Raw genomic sequence first — 18837 nt, 5'->3', positions numbered from 1 at the left:
TACCATTCCGATGAAGTAGCGATTTTTAAAAATGTTTAAGATTTCTAAAATGACCGAGCAACACCAGAGGACTAGAAGCTCCTCATCATTAACTGATTCATGTCGCTACCGCCTTCGTGATTTGATTGGTTCCTCGCAGACAGTCTCATCCTCTAGTCAGGTGACCGTGTGCTCGCTGTATCAGGGATGGATTGGGTGACTAGGAAACAGGGTTAGAGATCTCATGTGTGAAAGAAATTCATCCTTACATTATGGGTAAAATTAACCAGGAAAGCTACAAAATGCATTCATAATGGATGAGCCAAATATCCTGAGGCGGCGTGGTCTGCAGGTAAGAGTGCATGAGTGATACAGACAGTAGTATTATTCATTTTAAAGATATAGGCTTGATCCCTATTCATTTAACAACATACATTCTGTGGTTCATCAGTATCAGTATGTTTTATTATATATGTGTAAATTATATCGTTGCATCTTTGCAATCACTTATATATCACACTTCTCGCATCCGTTTGTTTACGTACATTGAACTGAGAATCGTATAGTGTTGGAAATGGCTTGTTTTGACGCGGGGAGTGTTGAAAATAAAGGGGTTTTGGATTATATACTTTGTAAATATGCAATATAACATTAATTGAATATATGGTTTTATACTATCGACATTACAAAAAAACAACAGCTGTTGATTTATGCACGTTTCGATGAAGTAGACGTTTCATTGGCAGTTGCCATGGTGATTACAGCATTTGATATGCTCCGATTTATGATGGAAAGACTTGCCTTTAACTTATTTTTGCACTACCCTCCCGATAAAATAGTGTTTATTAATCTATGTCTAAACTGATTTTTTCCCCCACTAAAAGTGTTTTGTGCTATATTTGTCTGAAAACCGGAATGGTTTTCAGAGGCGGATGAGTGAATGAATCAAAACATATTTTAAGTATGTCATTCTGTTTTTTAAGCCATGTGTCCAAAAATGATGATGATATAGTAACACAATGTTTGCCTGTTACAAATGAACAATGAACAATTTAGAACTCTTCAATTTCCCCCCAAAACGGTGTAAATTAAAGTCAAAAGCTAAACCTGACAAAATCTCCCAACATTCTTTTAAGGAATTTCTCATTTGTTAAAGCAGTATAAAATAAATAAATAAAGTTATTTTGCAGAAAGTGTAGAAAGATTCCTGGGTTTTAGGATTAGGATTATGTGGGATATAGTATTGTTAGGTTAAAGTATTTAGAACTAGCTCAATATAAAAACAAGAAGTCTATGCGATGTCCCCATTATAGCTAAGTCTATATGTCTAATTTTGTGTTTTTGTGGGTGCAGTTGCAACCTTCCCTGTCTGGTCAGCATGATACTTTGTATTCATTATCATGAATGAACGAAAATAGCATTCATTATTATAATGAATGAGTGAAAATAACATTAGAAGCCAGACATGGAGACTTTCCTCATGTATGAATCCTTTACATTACACAGAGAATTACAACATCTACTTCTAACATTTCACTTCTGTAGTTAATTTCAAAATGGTAAAAGTGAAGGTGTTTCAGCTCACCCCATTTACAACACCCCCTGCAGTAAGTTATGAGTAAATGGGCTGTCTGATGTTCTGTCCAAACATGTCAGGTCTAACCTGTTACACAGAGGTAAACCTGAATTTCTGTCTCTTGCTGTTGCATCATCCACAACTGCATGTGCGTAAGTTTGTGATTGTGCAAAACAGAACATAGTGACACAAAGGTTATGGGGTTTGACCTATGTCAGATGACATAGCACTTACATTTGAGAGTTTTATTAGAGTTTGACACATATCATTATGTAATACCAGTATTATATCTGTTGACTATGGCACAGGAAATAGATTTTTTTTTTATGAAGCTCAACTTAAGTCCAGTGCACTTCTGGGCTTTACTTTAGCAAAAACCAAGAACTGTGAAATAAATAAAGATATATTGTTGCTTTTTAATAAAACACATCTTTCAGAAAGAGTAGCTTATTTCTTTAAAAAAAATTCCTTGAGGAACGGTTAGGCACAGAACGAGTCGAGACTAAACAAGACAACCTTTGTTATTGGTCATCTACAAGACATTCATTCAAAGCGACAAAGTACGTTACATTGACAGTCCACTTGGAACACGACAGCCTAGTAAAAGCCAAAGCTGGCCCTGTAAAAAACTAAATGAGCAGACACAAACATCTACAACTTCTGAGGGCTGGCAAATTTATATCCAAAAGCAGAAGGGTATATAAGCAGTTTCCATTTGGATCTCAGTCATGTATTTATTAATGTGATAGTCATTACCCCATCACAAATGGTTTTATGGAAATGGTTTTGCTTTTGGCTTGAGCATTATTTGTAATGGAGCTGAAGAAGCAAGGGATGACATATGTATAGTATGTCTCTACAAAAGCACTTACGTTTTATATGCATATATGGCATTCCTTCAGGAGTTTTAAGATAATACACTCCAGCCCCCCAACTAATGAAGTATTCGTTTGGCCTCATACTTTCTGATTAATCTTTCAGATGTCCATCCAAATATTCAGTGGCCTGAGCCCACTGACAGTGATTCTCCAGCCAAAACGGGACAATGAGACATTGAAAAGCTTCAGTTTTCAGGACTGATAGGAACTTGGCAACTACCAAGGGATTTTGTGAGGTTATAGCGTAATTTGATTATGTTAATTATGAAGTACGACCTTAAAGCTTTATAAGCATTAAATCAAGAGTCAGTGATAAAACTGGATCCAGAAATACAAAGCCAAACTTGCTCTATTTTCATTAGATGTGTAACATTATGTGGACTACAGTTTGAGTGTGTTGAACTGAAAAATGTGAATGCTTGCCTTGTATAAGACAAACCTTGCATCTCCCTCAGTATTGAGCTTTAAGTGGACTGGAAGATTTGTTTCTGGTTCAGAACTCCTGTAGGTTTTAAAGAATTGAAAGGCATTGTCACAAAGATAAGAAGTGTCGTCTTTAAAATTCAATATTTGACTATTGTTGTATGCGTAAGATCATGGCCTAATTAACCCCAGCTTATTTGATTCTTTTGAAATCCAAGGCCCCTCTTACTCATGCTTTTTATTTTCATGCAATATTAAATGCAATATTTGTGGTTCCATTAAAACACACTTGGTAGATGCTTTGATAAAACATAACTCAGACCATTCGTGTCCGTAAGTGTATTATGTATGTTACACGTGTCTTCAGTTATTTAAATTAACACAGTCTTTATTACTTTCCAGAAGGAACTGAGCCTTCCACGAAGAGGAAATATGTGAGTAGGCTTCTTTCTCATATATAATATTTTGTCACTGTCATTTTCATTTAGGTTGTTTTGTGTTCATATACTTTCTTTCGTTCCCTTCACTTTTGACAATTCTAGTATTTATGTTGCATTAATATAAAAAAGTCAAAAAGTTTGCATTGAAAATTTTTAATTCATTTATTAAATGAAGTATGCATGTAAAGCAGATTAAATTCACGTTTGCATACCTAAAATGAATGAATGAATGAATGATGCATTTATATATATCAAATATATTTGATATCATAATTTAAAAAGTTATATAAAAAACTCTTGACATTTCTGGCATTTATAATGAATAATGTATTAAGATTTATGCATTATAAAAAAATAATTTGTCAGAATAAAACTGTAATAACAGGACATGGGTTATTTATCTGTCTGCAACATCCTATTTTTTTACATTTTCAAATTTTTTGGTAATATTAAATGTTTTTATCGATCGGTATTATTCGATTATTTACCAACCTATTTAATATTAGGCTAGTATTTACATCCATACAGTATTCATTAGCATTGGGGCATTAATTAATTTACTATGTCACACGCTCATATGAATATTAGTCTTAAAGCCAGGTCAGAGGAGGGTTTCTGAAAGTTTGGCCAGTATCCTCAACAACATATTACACGCGCTTACCGGTATGCGACACTCTTTGCATGCTAGGTTAAAGGAGGCGGTTTAGTTGCCCGGCACCGTGACGTTCAAACCCCACCATGACCCCTTCTTTCAGTCAGACTCTATGACAACTTCCTCCACTCCGCACACCCGCCTTTCTTTTATGGTTGCCCTAAACTTGTAATATCGTTACAGTTGGGTTGCTGTACCTTTAAGCGCGCGAGCAGCACCCGTTTGGAGGTGACAGGGCTTGAGTATAACCAGACGATGGCATTTTCCAAACCTATGTGGCAATGTGTCACTGTGAGAAAATAACGCGATGATGGCATCACGCTGCTGTACTTAAGGCGCTTTCTGTCTACTCCCCCGTACTGCATGCAATGGAGTCTGTGTCGACATGGAGTTCGCCTGGGAATGACATTAGACTTCACTGCTTTTACTCGTGCCAATGCTGCGGTGTTTCATCGATGAGGATTTCTTAACTGCGGGGACAACGAAGACGAGCACACCGACATGTCTGATCGGAATTACTGGACGGTGTGTCCGAGTTATAAAAGTCAGTTCGTTTCAGGAGGTTTAGTCAAACGACCCAAGAGGTAACGACGAGTTTAAGCATGCTACTGTATATTTTCCGTGTGATTGATTATTAATCGTCTAGGTTGGTCCGCCAAATTTGCTGTAACTTGGAAAAATCCCACAGGCGCTACCGCGAGAAATGTGCTTGATAATCTAGATCGGTCTTTGAAAATCCCATATAACTAACTACTATGATGGTGGAAAATATCAGCTTTAACATTCTCGATCTCTTGTGGACAGCATACACTGTTTTTGTTCCGATAGTAAACGTGGCCCATGTACGGCAGAGCGTCTGCTGCTCATTGTCCTGTTGGCGGTGGATGGTCATATTCTGTTGTCTAGTCTTTACATAATGTTTATATACAGCTTAACGGTCTGTATGGTGGGTCTGTGAGGACTGTTTCATTGTTATATTTCGTTTTGAAGTCTTTGTCAACAAAGTATAGTTAGTGTGCTCAATAGCAGGCTAGTCTGTAGTCAAAAGTTAGGGCATTGAGGTCAAATAATTTTTAGTGTTTATTTATAATAATTTTTTTTTTTAATATAAGCCAAGCAAAATTCCCTGCTAAAAAAAACAAAACAAGCTAAAACCAGCCTAAGCTGGTTGGCTGGTCTTAGCTGCTTTTAGCTAAAGAAGTGGCCAAAACCCCCTCTAAAACTAGCCTGCTGATCACCTAAGACCAGGCTGGATGGCCAGCTAAAACCAGCCAACCAGCTTAGGCTGGTTTAGCTGTTTTTTTTCAGCAGGGTTGTATTAAATTATTTTTTTAAGAAAAAGTGTAATAAAATAAAGCATGTATATGTTGAACGGTGCAAATATTTGCTAATTAAAAAAAGGTTTACATATTAAGAAATAAACAGTGCTTTAATATATGTGTATATATCTCATTAAACATATGAGATTGTAGAAAATGATCGGTTTTATTCTGAAAAAGCTGTTTTATTCTGCATGGAGAGGGTCGCCCCTTTGTGGGTGCTGCCATGTTGATGTCACATGACCAGCCTTTTTATGCATTTGAGTGGGCAACTACTTATACTAATAGCATGTTTACTACTTGAAACTATCAATGATGATCTGCAGTTTCCATACGCTGACCAAGAATAAGTGTTGTGAATGCACGAAGGTCGAAATGCCTCCGTTCAACTGCAAATGAAAGCCATAGAACAAATAGAATGAAACAAAACCTTAATGCATCCAGGCCAATAGATGTCAGTATAGAGCCCCAAACCACTGGTACTATGGTACTATTGGGATGAATAAGAGCCAGCTAAACAAAACCTTACTGAGTTTACATTTAAATTCAAAGCTTTTAAAGGCAATTGTAACAATTATTCTGCAGTCTAATAAATGTACACAGGCCTGTTACACCAGGTTTAACGAAATGTTTTTGTAAAATCAAATTGTTAGGTTGTGTTCCAGTACTGAACACATTAACAGACCATCCCTATAGATGGCTTTCATAATAATGAGGATTGTGAAACTGGAGTTGTTGGGGGTTTTGTGCCTTTAACAAGAATAAGAGTTTTCTTTCCACAGTAATCGGAACAAGAGGAAGAGTTTGGCTCCCTCGCCTACTCTATCAAGACCGCTCTCACCCCTTCCTTTGCCAGCTGGTAGTTATAATTACTTATTTTTGCTTCTCTCTCAATTATGATAATGATGTTTGATTTACACTGTGCTTGATGATAAACACCGGGTAGCATAACATGCTTGCACATCCAGCCCACTGTTTGAATATGCCAATGCCAGTAACACTCTGTCAACAAAGCCTGACAAAGAGTGCCAGGCAATACAGAGCCACTTTGGCATCCAATAACTCTGTAAAACAACCAGAATGTGCATGTTAATCATAGAAGGTGTTTTCTACAGGCAACAGTCCTCTGGACAGTCCCAGAAATGTCTCCAGCAGTCCTTCGGTCAATTTTCCATTCATACGGAGGTAAGAGAATGAGACTGCATACTACAAACATGTCCAAATTTATTCACATTAGTCATTTGTGCTATATCTTATATCTGCCCTTTCATAATGGCAGTATAAAAGCGAGGAATGAGTGGAAAGGTTTCTAGCTGGCCAATAAGATTCTGCGTTCGCTGCAGCTGCCCTCAAGGCTGTACCGTGGATGGGAAGCTTGGCATTTGTCACAGCAATTATAGTGAAGTCAGCGTGTAGCCTCATTACTTTACGCTGCCATGATTATGTGCTGAGGCTCCATCCGCTTTTATTAATGCTTACTTGAAATGATGGGATCCTGCCAGCCTCCTTGAACAGCTCAATGAAGATGTAATGAGTTGTTTTTGGTTGTGTCTTTAATGTGCCCTAAAAGCATGCATCTATTTGTGGATAAATGATATGACTGGTTAAAGGTTATTTAAGTTCTTGAAAGAAGCGAAGTGTGTTAAAGTTATGTTTTATTAAAATTTTCTATTAGTCTAGCTATTAGTCTATTTAAAATGCAATTTAAGTGTTGCTTATGTAACTTATGTAAATATATCTGGTATATAGACTGTCATGCAAAAGTTGGGGTCAGTTTTTTTAAAAATTTTTTTAAAAGAAATTAATACTTTTATTTGCAATAAAGACATTTATAATGTAATAATAGATTTCCATTTCAAATAAATACTGTTCTTATGAACTTTCTCTTCATCAAAGAATCCTCAAAAATGTATCAGTTTCCACAAAAATATTAAGCAGCACAACTGATAACATTGATGATAATAAGAAAAGTTTCTTGAGCAGCAGATCAGCATATTCGAATGATTTCTGAAGGATCATGTGACACTGAAGACTGGAGTAATGATGCTGAAAATTCAGCTTTGGCTGGAAAAAAATGACATTTTAAAATATATTAGAATAGAGAGCAGTTACTTTAAATGTTAGTATTATTTCCCCATATTGTGTGAGTGAAGTGACATGTGGCCAAGTATGGTGACCCATACTCGGAATTAGTGCTCTGCATTTATCCCATCCAAAGTGCACACACACACACCGTGAACACACACCCGGAGCAGTGGGCAGCCATTTTTTGCTGCGGCGCCCGGGGAGCAGTTGGGGGTTCGGTGCCTTGCTCAAGGGCACCTCAGTCGTGGTATTGAAGGTGGGAGAGAGCGCTGTACATTCACTCCCCCCACCTATAATCCCTGCCGGTACGAGACTTGAACCCACAACCTTTGGGTTACAAGTCCGACTCTAACCATTAGGCCACGACTTCCCCCAAAATATTATTCATTCACAATATATTTCAGTCTTTATTGTTTTTTTTATCAAATAAATGCAGCCTTGGTGAGCATAAGATACCTTTTTCAAAAATAGACCCCAAACTTTTGATTGTAGGTTTTCAGTCTTTCATTCATGGGACTAGTTATTAAAATAACCTGTATTTTGATAGTTTGGATAACTATCTGAATGGAGATCATGTCTTCACCATCATGTCTTCTTATATCTCTGCCCTATTTTAGACCAGACACGCGAAGGTGGTCTGTAGCATCTGTCTCCTCTGGATATGGAACCAATCCACCCAGTTCTGCTGTTTCAGTGAGTGGGCCCATCTCAGTTATTCTGAAAAGACCCTCTTTGCTTTCCTTTTCTTGAGCCATCAGTCCAGTTCATCTGCAGTGTTTTTCTTTATAATCAAACAATGCACAGATCACATGTTTAAGTCATCATATATTAAATGTGTTATTTGTAGATTGTTTGCTTTTGCTTTTGGAGTGCACATTAAGAGCACTTACTAGTGCAGCTAGTTGAAAAAGTATATAGCGTGCTACATTTCTTTATTAATATTGATGCACTTTTCAGTGTTGAAGTCTTCAGAGTCTACAGTAACATTGCGATATGAATTGTGGAGAAATGGTGATTTCCATTCCTAAAAAAAAGTCATGAAAATAAATAACATTTTAAAAATCATGGAAAAGGATGGGGAATTTTGATAATGAATATACATTTTTTGATGATCAGTTCTGCTCTAAAGTATTTAATTGGCTACATATTGCTTTCTATAAAATTATGATAAAATCATAATAGTAATTGGTAACCTTTATACCCTTTTAATTATATTTAGTCATTTTATTTACATAATCTGAACTGATTAAACCCTGTTCTTGCCTTGAAAATAGCCATGGAATTCATAGAATTCCATTGGTCATGTCATTTGTTATTTAACTACAGGGTTGACCATTGTGGGTAATTCCCACTAGTGGAAATTGATTAATTTAATTGATTTAATTTCAAGGAAATCGTAAAAAAAAAAAAAAAAAAGAAAGCCCCTTTCTCTTTTTTGAAATGATATATGGCCATTCATTGCTCATGCGATGAGGTCAGCCTTGTTTAACAATGTCCTATTGAGCCAGTGTCAGTGGAGACTTTATTCAGAGGGAAGCTGTGAAGCTTCTTTGGTTTCCTCCTCCCAGCATTGGTCCTGTCATGTGCTCTTCTGCTCATTCTCCTTTCCCGAGATTTTCAGTCTTAAATTACCATCTGTACCACAGACTACTGCTACCGAGAATGGAAAGTGTCCCGTCCTGTAGTTGTCTTGCATAATTGCACACATTAATAAGCAGCTTTAGACTGTCACATGCTCACCACTTTTGTTTCTTGCAATCTGAGCACACGCCTTGCTATGCAGACTATTGCTAAACAACTGTTGTTACATTTTTACACATCCATAATATTAGGGTGACACAATAGATACACGTAAATGTGATTTGTTGTGTGAATCTGGCTGTGTTTCTGTCTCTCTTGCTCTTCTTCTGCACTAGTCTTCCTCCTCCTCACAGGAGCTCCTGCACCAGCTGCCCTCCCAGCCCACCCCAGATGACCTCCATCGCCTCTTCAAGCATTTCAGGAGCTCAGAGAGTGTGGCAGATGAGGATGGACAGCCCTTGCCTTTCCGTCCTCGCTCACGGAGTCTTAGGTCTCTGTTTGTTGTAGGGGAAAAAAACGAGCTTTAGACAAAAAAAAGCTAATATGTGAAATGCAGCATTTTCATAGAGAGATTGCAATTCAGTTAGCTGCTGAAATATGTTTGCTGGCATAGAAAATGTGAAATTTCAATTGTAACTTTTGAATTTCTTGATACCAAGTGAATAAGAATGAAAGCTTAGTTTGGCTTGTACGTGCCAGGGTGTTACTCACTTACTTGCTCTTATACAGTGATGGGAAAAAGTTTGCAAACACCGTATTTTAATTAGCTAATGCTTAACAATACACTCTGCTTGACACATTTGGCATGGAAAATCTACACAGATTTTATGTTCTAAACAATGATTAACTTCACTGGCAAAATTATCTTAACCAGTGAGAAATTCAAAAATATGACCCAATAAAATTATACTACTAGTGAGTTTACTTTAGTAAATATTTATCTTTCATTTATTCATCTTTATGCCTTTCCAAACCTGTATCACTTTATATCTTCTGAGGAACACAAAAGGGGGGATTTTGGAAGACAGTTTTTCATGCAATTGCAAGCTTTAAAAAGGAGGCAAAAGTGTTACAAATTTTGGTATTTTTCCTCACACACAAGTCTCCGGAGACTTCAAATATACTGCGCAATATTGTTATTTGAGTATTATTTATATACTATTATAGTATTTATAAATATTTAGATTTTTTCTTTAGCTTTTTATTTATTTATCATTAAAAAAAATGTATTAGTGCTTTTAAATATTAATATTTAGCTTTATTTTTATTTCCAATAAGAAAAGTTGCCAGGACAGCATTTATATTTTTAAGTTTATATTTATTTATATTTAATATTTATATTTTATTTCAGATTTATTTCAATCACTGAAACCAACTTTTAAAAAAGTTTTATTAAAAAGAAATATAAAAACACCGTTGCGCAAGTCATACTGAGAGCCATTTTCATTTTTTCATGGTGCTTTTGTGTCCTTTTTTAAGCCAAAAAGCTTTAGTTGCCATTCAGTGTAATTGCACTGAAAAAAGCAACCAAGGCCTTCACAGTTCTTTTGTGTTTGTCAGAAGTCAGTCAGTCATGGACAGGGTTTGTAATGAAATGAGGGTGAGTAAATGATGACAGAATTTTCATTCTGAAGTAAATTTGTTTGTATAAAATAAGAAAAGTAGATGTGATCAATTTAATGTAACTGAAGTATTGTTTTGTTTTGTAGCCCTGGGCGGACATATGGCTCTTTTGATAACGAGATCGTGATGATGAATCACGTCTACAAAGAACGGTTTCCAAAGGTAATTGAGCTCTGACATTTCAATTGTTTTTCATCATGGATGTGGATGCCACATCATGTCATCACATGTTGTTTACTTTGTTTAAATTGTGGCTGTGGGAAAATTGATGGCCTGGTTGGTCCAAACAAAACAAATGACAATTGTCACCTACGCAGTCTCACAGCGTTTTATCACCCTTGCAGGCTACAGCTCAGATGGAGGGGCGTTTGCTGGCAGTGATTGCAGACTACTCTCCAGACAGCGCACCTCCTCTTGCTGATGGAGTGCTGGGCTTCATTCAACACCAGCTGGTTGAGCTCGTCCGAGACTGTCTGGAGAAGTCCAGAAAGGGGCTCATCACATCTTGCTACTTTGTGGAACTTCAGGAAAAATTAGAAAATTTCCTACATGAGGTAGAAACGTATTCCATACCTGTATTGAAGTGAAAAATGACAGATTTTGTATTGTCATGTGGACATTTGCATCTGATTATAAATGATTGGTTTACTTGGATCCAGAGTTTGCAAAAGAATTAATGTCACAAAAGACCAGAATTTCCTTACTCGGTACAAGTTAAGTTAAAAAATTCTTGAACAATTTAGGCTAAGTATTAATGAAAATATATTAAAACAATGCAGTACCCCGCTGTTCAAATCTTTGCTTTTGGTAAGAAATGAATACTTCTGTTCAGCAAGGGCACATTAAATTGGTCAAAAGTAACAGTAAAGACTCTTATAATGTTACTAAAAAGTTCTATTTCAAATAATTGCAGTTCATTTGAACTTTCTTTTCACCAAATCGGCATATTAGAATGATTTCTGAAGGACCATGTGAAGCTAGGGATGCACCGAATGTTCGGCAACCGAAATTATTCGGCCGAAAAATAGCAAAAAATGCTCTTTCGGCCAAATAAGTGAAAAGACCGAATAAATTGTACCGAACAATGATGTGACGCGATCAAATAGCAACCAGTGCAGAGTGAGAGGCGTGCACTCTTTATAATGCAACAAACATGTCAGCAGTGTGGAAGCATTTAAAGTCGCAAAAATCATTACAAGCACCGACAGTGAGAGACTGTTTAGTACTGCATCGCATGTCTTTGATGAGAAGAGGAAGGGGCGATTGTTGCTTCTTACTGTATGATGATTGAAATGGCCTTAAACAATTAGTAAATAAACTGCAGAACATTGTTTTTTTTAATACATTTGCATGTATTCTGACAGCACTGCACAAACTCGCGGTGGATCTGCTTGTTAACCAGGTTTCAAAGTTCAAAGCGCAAGGAAAATCTGCGCTGAAACAGTGTTACTCGTCAGTTGCTCAGTCACATTTTTATGAATTTTTACAAGGCATGTGACATTGCAATACGTGTGACGTATTCGTAATGAGACTCATTTATAAATCTGCTGAGAAAAGAAGCAGGTCTTCCTGCACGTTTCCGCCAAAATTAAAGTTGAGAAAAAGCAAGAACTACATCAACATTCATAAATGTTAGTATTGTAATTTTACTGTTGTTCTGTAAGACAATAATAATAATAATTACAACAGCTCAGTTAATACATTTAGTTTAACATTCTCACACAGTGTTCAAATTGGGATCTGTAATATTTTCTAATGTTTAAAAAAAAAGTATCTTCTGCTCAACAAGGCTGCTTTTATTTGTACAGTAAAAAATACATGCCTGATTCTAGTAGGGGGTCTGATGGCCAAAAAAGTATTATTTTACTAACTTATTAATTTTAAGTTAAATTGTGCTTTGTTGGTATAGTGTCTGCTAGAATGTTAAAAAATATAATTTTTAAATTGTTGTTTTGTAATAGATTTTTTCTGTGAAAAGCAAGACAAAACAGTAAAAAGCACATTTTGGCTATTTAATCTATGCAATGGTGAAAGAAATTGACAAAATACATGGGGTGAAAAAAAAACCTCTAAAAACCATATTCGGCCTTCGGCCCAGTGCTTCTTTTTGTTCGGTTTCAGCTTCGGGCAAGAATTTTCATTTTGGTGCATCCCTATGTGAAACTGTAAATTCAGCTTTGCCATCACATGAATAAATTAAATGTTAAATTAAATATTTTTTTGAAATATATTTAAAATGAAATGCATTTCTTTAAATTGTGATAATATTTCACAATATTACTGTTTTATTTCTGTATTTTTTATCAATTAAATGGAACCTTGGTGGGCATAAGAGACTTTTTTTCAAAAACTTCATACTGATCCCAGACATTTGAACGGTAGTCTGTCTCTCAATGTAATTAAAAATAAATGATTTAAGAACAAGTCAAAAATATCGATGGTCTTTAAAATTATGATGCATTTAAAATCATACAAATTTGATGCTGTTGGAGTTTGACTTTGGTTAATTGTGCGAAAGAATGATTGTAGAGCGTTTATTACAGCTTCTGAAGGTATCCAGCCAAAAGCAATGAAAAGTTTTGTCGTCTTTGGTCAATGTTATTATTTGATCAATATTAGCTACATAATACAGCATGGCTTGTGTGTTAGATACATGTTGTATCTATACAGGCACATGTTACCGTGTTTTTGTTTTAAAATAAACTGGCAGCTTGCTTTCCTCATACCAAGCTGCTGTTGTCATGTGAAGTTTTTCTGGAAAGAGGCTGAAGAGAGAGCAGCAGTAATGCACACTAGTCTGAAGTGTTTGTGTGCCCTGGCAGGCATGTCGACACTGGAGGGAAGGATGGTTAATTAGGGCAAGTGAGAGACTGCTTTTGTCTCCCTGAGGAGCTTTTGCTTCATGCTTCTGAAGTCATGAATAGCAAAATGAAGGAAGAGGCTGATTAAATTAAGAAAGCGGAAACCGGTCGTGGTGCAGCAAATTCCATTTACCTTTCCAAGGTGCTTGCTTATGGCAGGTATTGGTGGTTTTTTTCATTTCTTTTTTTTTTTTTTTTTTATAAATATAATTTTTAATGAATGATGTTGTAAAGATGAACTGTGGAAAAGAGCCTCATGAAAATTCTTCATAGTTTAAAATGCTGTCATACAGGTTTGGAATGACATGAGGGTGAATTAAATAAAAAAGGTGTAATTTTTGGGTTAACTATTGCTTTAAATGACTTGTTTGTCTTAAATGTCATCAGGAGCTTGAGAGGTTTTTATGGTCTTGGGTCACTTATTGCTGCAACTTTTACCATTTGAGATCTGACTCATGGTAATATCTACCAAACTTTATGCAAAAATGTAGGCTGTTTTGTTTTGTGCTCGTAAAGTTTATTTGCATTGGCCCTGAGGTTTTTTTAAAATTTTTTTACCACAGGCATATGAGCGCTCTGAGAGTGAGGAAGTGACTGTCATTGCTAAACTCGTGAAGAAGATTCTCATCATTATTTCCAGACCAGCAAGACTACTGGAATGTCTGGTAAATACATTGACTAAATAAATAAATAAATATTCTCACTTTCTATTCATAAATATTACTATATAATATGAATAAATATTTAGTATTTTGCCATTTACCTTTCTTTCTTTTCTTTTTAAAAAAAAATAAAAATCCCCCACATAAAATCTCAGCAGAATGGTGAGGGTTTAAATTGAATTTATTGCCCAGCAGAGTTCCATATTATTTTGAAAACCACCTGTGACCTATTTAATCTACCTTTTGTAATTAATTACTGTGTGAAGACTGTGACTCCGTCTAATGCCATTTCTATAATGCTGTTATATCATGTTTCTATTAACCATCAGGAGTTTGACCCTGAGGAGTTTTATCAGCGTCTTGAAGTTGCAGAAGACCATGCAAAAGTTGGCCAGGGCATCAAGACTGACATCCCCCGATACATCATCAGCCAACTGGGTCTCACTCGAGACCCCCTGGAGGGTATAATTATGATTTATCTAGCACCCACCCTTAAATTATAAATTTGTCTATGTTGTAAAGGGTAATTAAATTTTAGCCTTAGGCAAACAAGTGATTGATTTTCCTCTTGTCTTTGGGTTCAGACATGGTGCAGCTTGAGCACAACAACTCAGGCAGCCCAAGCAGAGAACTGGATGACACTACAGGGGTAAGAAAATAAATCAAGGCTTGACAAAATCTTAAAAGGGTTGTTTCTCCACACCACTGGAGGTCTCACACTTCTCTTTCCAAGGGGTTCAAGCTCCAGATTTCTTTCTGAGCCAAGGTGCAAACTGTTTCAGAAGAATAATTTTGTATAGCTGTAAAATGTAAATAACTAATGTGCATTACTTTAATATTGGTGCAAATTCAACCCATACATATGTAGTAAACTTTAAAAAATTTTAATTTAAAATTAACTTTTAATTTTCTCTCATTTTTACTTACTTTGCTAAAGTCTGCCATCAAAACAATTTCAGATTCTGACACTCTCACACTTTAAATTGAGATTGGATGGGGTCACGTTAAAAGCAGTTGTAAAGTCTGATATAAGCTACCGTTCACAAGTTGGGTCATAAGAAAGAAAAGTCTCTAATACTCATCAAGGCTGCATCTATTTGATCAAAAATACAGTAAAAACTGCAATATTTTTACAATTTAAAGGAACTTTTCTATTTTACTGTATTTTAAAATATCGTTTATTCTTGTGATGCAAAGCTGAATTTTCAGCATCATTACTCCAGTCATCAGTGTCACATGATGCTTCATAAACCCTTCTAATATGCTGATCTGCTGCTCAAGAAACGTTTCTTATATTGAAAACATTGAGTCGCTCAATATTTTGGTGGAAATTGTATTCAACAGAAATAATTTGTAACATTATAAACGTCTTTACCTTTATTCAGCAAGGATGCATTTAAAAAAAAAAAATGAATTGCATTGGAAAAAAAATTCTTGCTGACCCAAAACCTTTGAATGGTAAGTAAGTGTACGTGTATGTGTGTGTGGTGTGTATGTATATATATATATATGTGTGTGTATGTATATGTTAAGGTTGGCTTAACTGTTATTTGTGGAGAAAAAAAACTGTTAATGTTCTAGACCACGGCCTTTTTAGCTTGTGACTTATGAATTTCAGTCAAATAGATGTTGTATTGCTCTGTTCTTAAGAGTTCATATTTTATGCCTTAGAATCGTCCTGGAACCACAACGCCTCGAAGAAAACCTCTGGAAAGAGATTTTGAGACTATAAAGCTCATCAGCAATGGGGCTTATGGGTGAGCTCCCTTTTATTGCTTTTTACTTTAAAAAGGAATAGACTGTTTTATAATCACTTGAATTTAGGTCACCAGTTGATGAAAGGCTGGAATACACTACATAACTTTCGTCTAGAGTTTTGCCTCAGTTGCATTCTGGAGAGGTCGACGCTAGTTGAAGAAAGTCAGAGCAAGTCTGCAGATTTTGATCAGTCAGAAAATGACGTAGTTTGTTATGGGCAAAGACACCCAATTTTTAGCTCCAGACTATGATCCCATCCAGTCAGAAGATATCAAACATGGTTGATATTTTGAGCTGATTTAAAAAAAAAAACAACAACATTGTTTTCATTTGTCATGTGTCTCCTGTAGGGCTGCACGATATATCGTTTCAGCATTGATATCGCGATGTGCACATCCGCGATAGTCACATCGCAGGATGTGCGATGTTTAGTATACTGATCGTTATATTTATACTCATCGTTTTCTTTGCTCACACACAGACACGGCGTCTACACCGGACGCGACAGCTGTACAGAGATACCCATTTTAAATAAATTTAGTAGCAGAGCTACTGCAAGCAATTTTCCGTGCTGGAAATCCATTTATCCTTTATTGAAACTTCCGCGTCGTCGCGGAGAGCATTTCCCGAGCGCTTTGGAAAGGAGAAAGCGGCGCGGGTGGCGTTTTCCACGCGTCTTTAGGCGCAACATGTGAACAGCCCCAAAATCTGTCTACACTGAACGTGACAAAGCGACCGTTGCATATCATTTGAACTTTGTGTCAGTACGTCATAAATGGAACGAGGCATCAGTTTACTGTCGGGGATTTGTCGTGTCGCGCCGCATCCAGTGTAGACGTGGTGAGAGCCACGCAGATGCACGTGAACACTGAATTCTGTTCACTTCTGCGTCTATTTGTGCCTGAAATACTGTGCTCCGCAAGTATCATTGTAAACACAGTTGCTTATGGCTTAGGCGAAGGGAAACAGTTGAGAAAGAAAATGGATGTCTAACAGTATATTGGTTCACAGCAGTTTAATGTTCCTGTTGCTTTCTCTGTCATGAACGTTAATCAAACAACCAAACACACACAAAAAAAATCACTTTTGTTGCTTTAACACAGATTTGTTGGATTTTATTTATAGTGAAAACTATGCAGTGTTGTTTTACATTTGATTCTTCAATTTCTGTACCTGAATACTGTTAGACTTACCTGAAAAATATAAAGCACTGCTTATTTCATTTGTATCTTTGTTCTGTTATTTATCTATGCTTGTAATTTGTTTATTTCCAATGCTGATTTACTCGCCTACAAAATCACCCCAGTCATTGTTTTTTTTTCTTTTTTCAAATAGAGCTATTGAAATCATCTGATTTGTTTTCTATATACAGTATATCGCAGAAAAAAAATATTGCGATGTGAGCTTTTTCCAATATCGTGCAGCCCTAGTCTCCTGGCGCATGTTTCTGTTTGTTGTGTTTGTAATGACTTAAAAGTCTGATTGTGTGTCATTTAGTATATGATTCTCTCTCTAACCATTTACAAAGTCAACAAGTGTCTGATTTTTTTTAAATTTTGAGATTGGTTGAATCCAAAATGTGGTGGATTCCAGCCTTGAGAGTATCAATCGGCTTTGATCCTGATTTGAGGGTTGACTCGCAGGGCTGTGTACCTAGTAAGGCATCGCGGGACACGGCAGCGGTTTGCCATGAAGAAGATCAACCGGCAGAACTTGATCCTGAGGAACCAGATCCAGCAGGTGTTTGTGGAACGAGACATCTTGACGTTTGCAGAAAACCCTTTTGTGGTCAGCATGTTCTGCTCCTTTGAGACACGACGGCACCTTTGCATGGTCATGGAGTATGTGGAGGGTGAGTCAGAGGAGTGATGTGTTGTTACAAATATGTACACACATGCGTCATTTTTCATGTGTACTGCTGTGAGTCTGCAGCTGTAATGTTTTAATATGAAATTGTCTTTGCAGGTGGAGACTGTGCAAATTTGCTGAAGAATATGGGTCCCTTGCCGGTGGACATGGCCAGAATGTACTTTGCAGAGACGGTTCTTGCACTAGAGTATCTTCATAATTATGGCATTGTGCACAGGGATCTCAAACCTGACAAGTAAGAGCTGCTCGATGTAATCCTGCAGTTACGCATGACTCCACATCCTGCAAATATTGCATTCATTGTGTTTGTTTCCTGTCTTCAGCTTGCTCATTACATCAATGGGGCACATTAAACTGACTGACTTCGGTTTGTCTAAAATCGGTTTAATGAATATGACGACAAACCTGTATGAAGAACACATGGAGAAAGACACACGAGAGTTCATTGATAAACAGGTCAGTCTACCTGTACATTCAGCACACCAAATACTGCACTAGTTAAAATTTTTCACATTAAAGGACTAGTTTTGTCTTAATTTATTCACATAATTTCTACCCCACTTTTTTTTTCTTTTTCCCCCCCATAAAACAAAAAGGCAATGTTCAAAATCAGAATGAGCTTTATTGCCAGGTATGTTTACACATACAAGGAATTTGTTTTCGTGACAGAAACTTCCACAGTGTAACAGAATGACAGTGACAGAACAAAAACACAGATAATAAAAAATAGAACAAGTAAATAAGGAATAAAAATATATAAATTGACAATTGTATGTGCAGGTATATTACAATAGACAGTTTTGTATGTACAGGTATATTATGTGCAAATTTGAGGTGTAGGCTGAGTTAGGGCTGGACGATATGGCCAAAATTGATATCACGATATATTTCTTAATTTCGGTCGATACGATATAATTCCGATATCGATATGAACACTATTTATCTGAAATAGAAATCTTTTGTAACATTATAAATGCCTTTATCATCACTTTTGATCAATTTTAAGCATCCTTGGTAAATAAAAGTATTAATTTCTTTCCCAAAAAATTAATAAAAATGATACTGAATGGAATAGTGTATAATGTTACAAAAGCTTTTTATTTCAGATAAATGCTGATCTTTGGATCTTTC

The 18837-nt window shown here is 36.2% G+C and overlaps 1 protein-coding gene across 2 annotated transcripts in view; it reads left to right on the top strand.

Annotated features, from left to right (window-relative positions):
• Window positions 1-263: 263 nt before the first annotated feature.
• mast3a (microtubule associated serine/threonine kinase 3a) overlaps window positions 264-18837 on the top strand; it is a 33956-nt gene continuing 15382 nt past the window's right edge. The window contains exons 1-15 of one of the 2 annotated variants that reach the window (XM_016231943.1): window positions 264-331; window positions 3259-3290; window positions 6050-6126; window positions 6383-6452; window positions 7970-8045; window positions 9269-9423; window positions 10643-10718; window positions 10901-11110; window positions 13981-14082; window positions 14409-14541; window positions 14664-14728; window positions 15751-15836; window positions 17481-17689; window positions 17803-17941; window positions 18030-18162. In XM_016231943.1, coding sequence (XP_016087429.1) covers window positions 293-331; window positions 3259-3290; window positions 6050-6126; window positions 6383-6452; window positions 7970-8045; window positions 9269-9423; window positions 10643-10718; window positions 10901-11110; window positions 13981-14082; window positions 14409-14541; window positions 14664-14728; window positions 15751-15836; window positions 17481-17689; window positions 17803-17941; window positions 18030-18162 — 1602 coding nt within the window. In that variant the 5' untranslated portion in view covers window positions 264-292. Of the gene's footprint in view, window positions 332-3258; window positions 3291-4042; window positions 4533-6049; window positions 6127-6382; window positions 6453-7969; window positions 8046-9268; window positions 9424-10642; window positions 10719-10900; window positions 11111-13980; window positions 14083-14408; window positions 14542-14663; window positions 14729-15750; window positions 15837-17480; window positions 17690-17802; window positions 17942-18029; window positions 18163-18837 lie in introns of those variants that run through there. The other variant, XM_016231942.1, reaches the window with a different exon arrangement.

Source organism: Sinocyclocheilus grahami, unplaced genomic scaffold (assembly GCF_001515645.1).
Source record: "Sinocyclocheilus grahami isolate Dianchi unplaced genomic scaffold, SAMN03320097.WGS_v1.1 scaffold402.1, whole genome shotgun sequence".
Lineage (NCBI taxonomy): Eukaryota > Metazoa > Chordata > Actinopteri > Cypriniformes > Cyprinidae > Sinocyclocheilus > Sinocyclocheilus grahami.
This window is presented reverse-complemented; position numbering and strand designations above follow the sequence as displayed.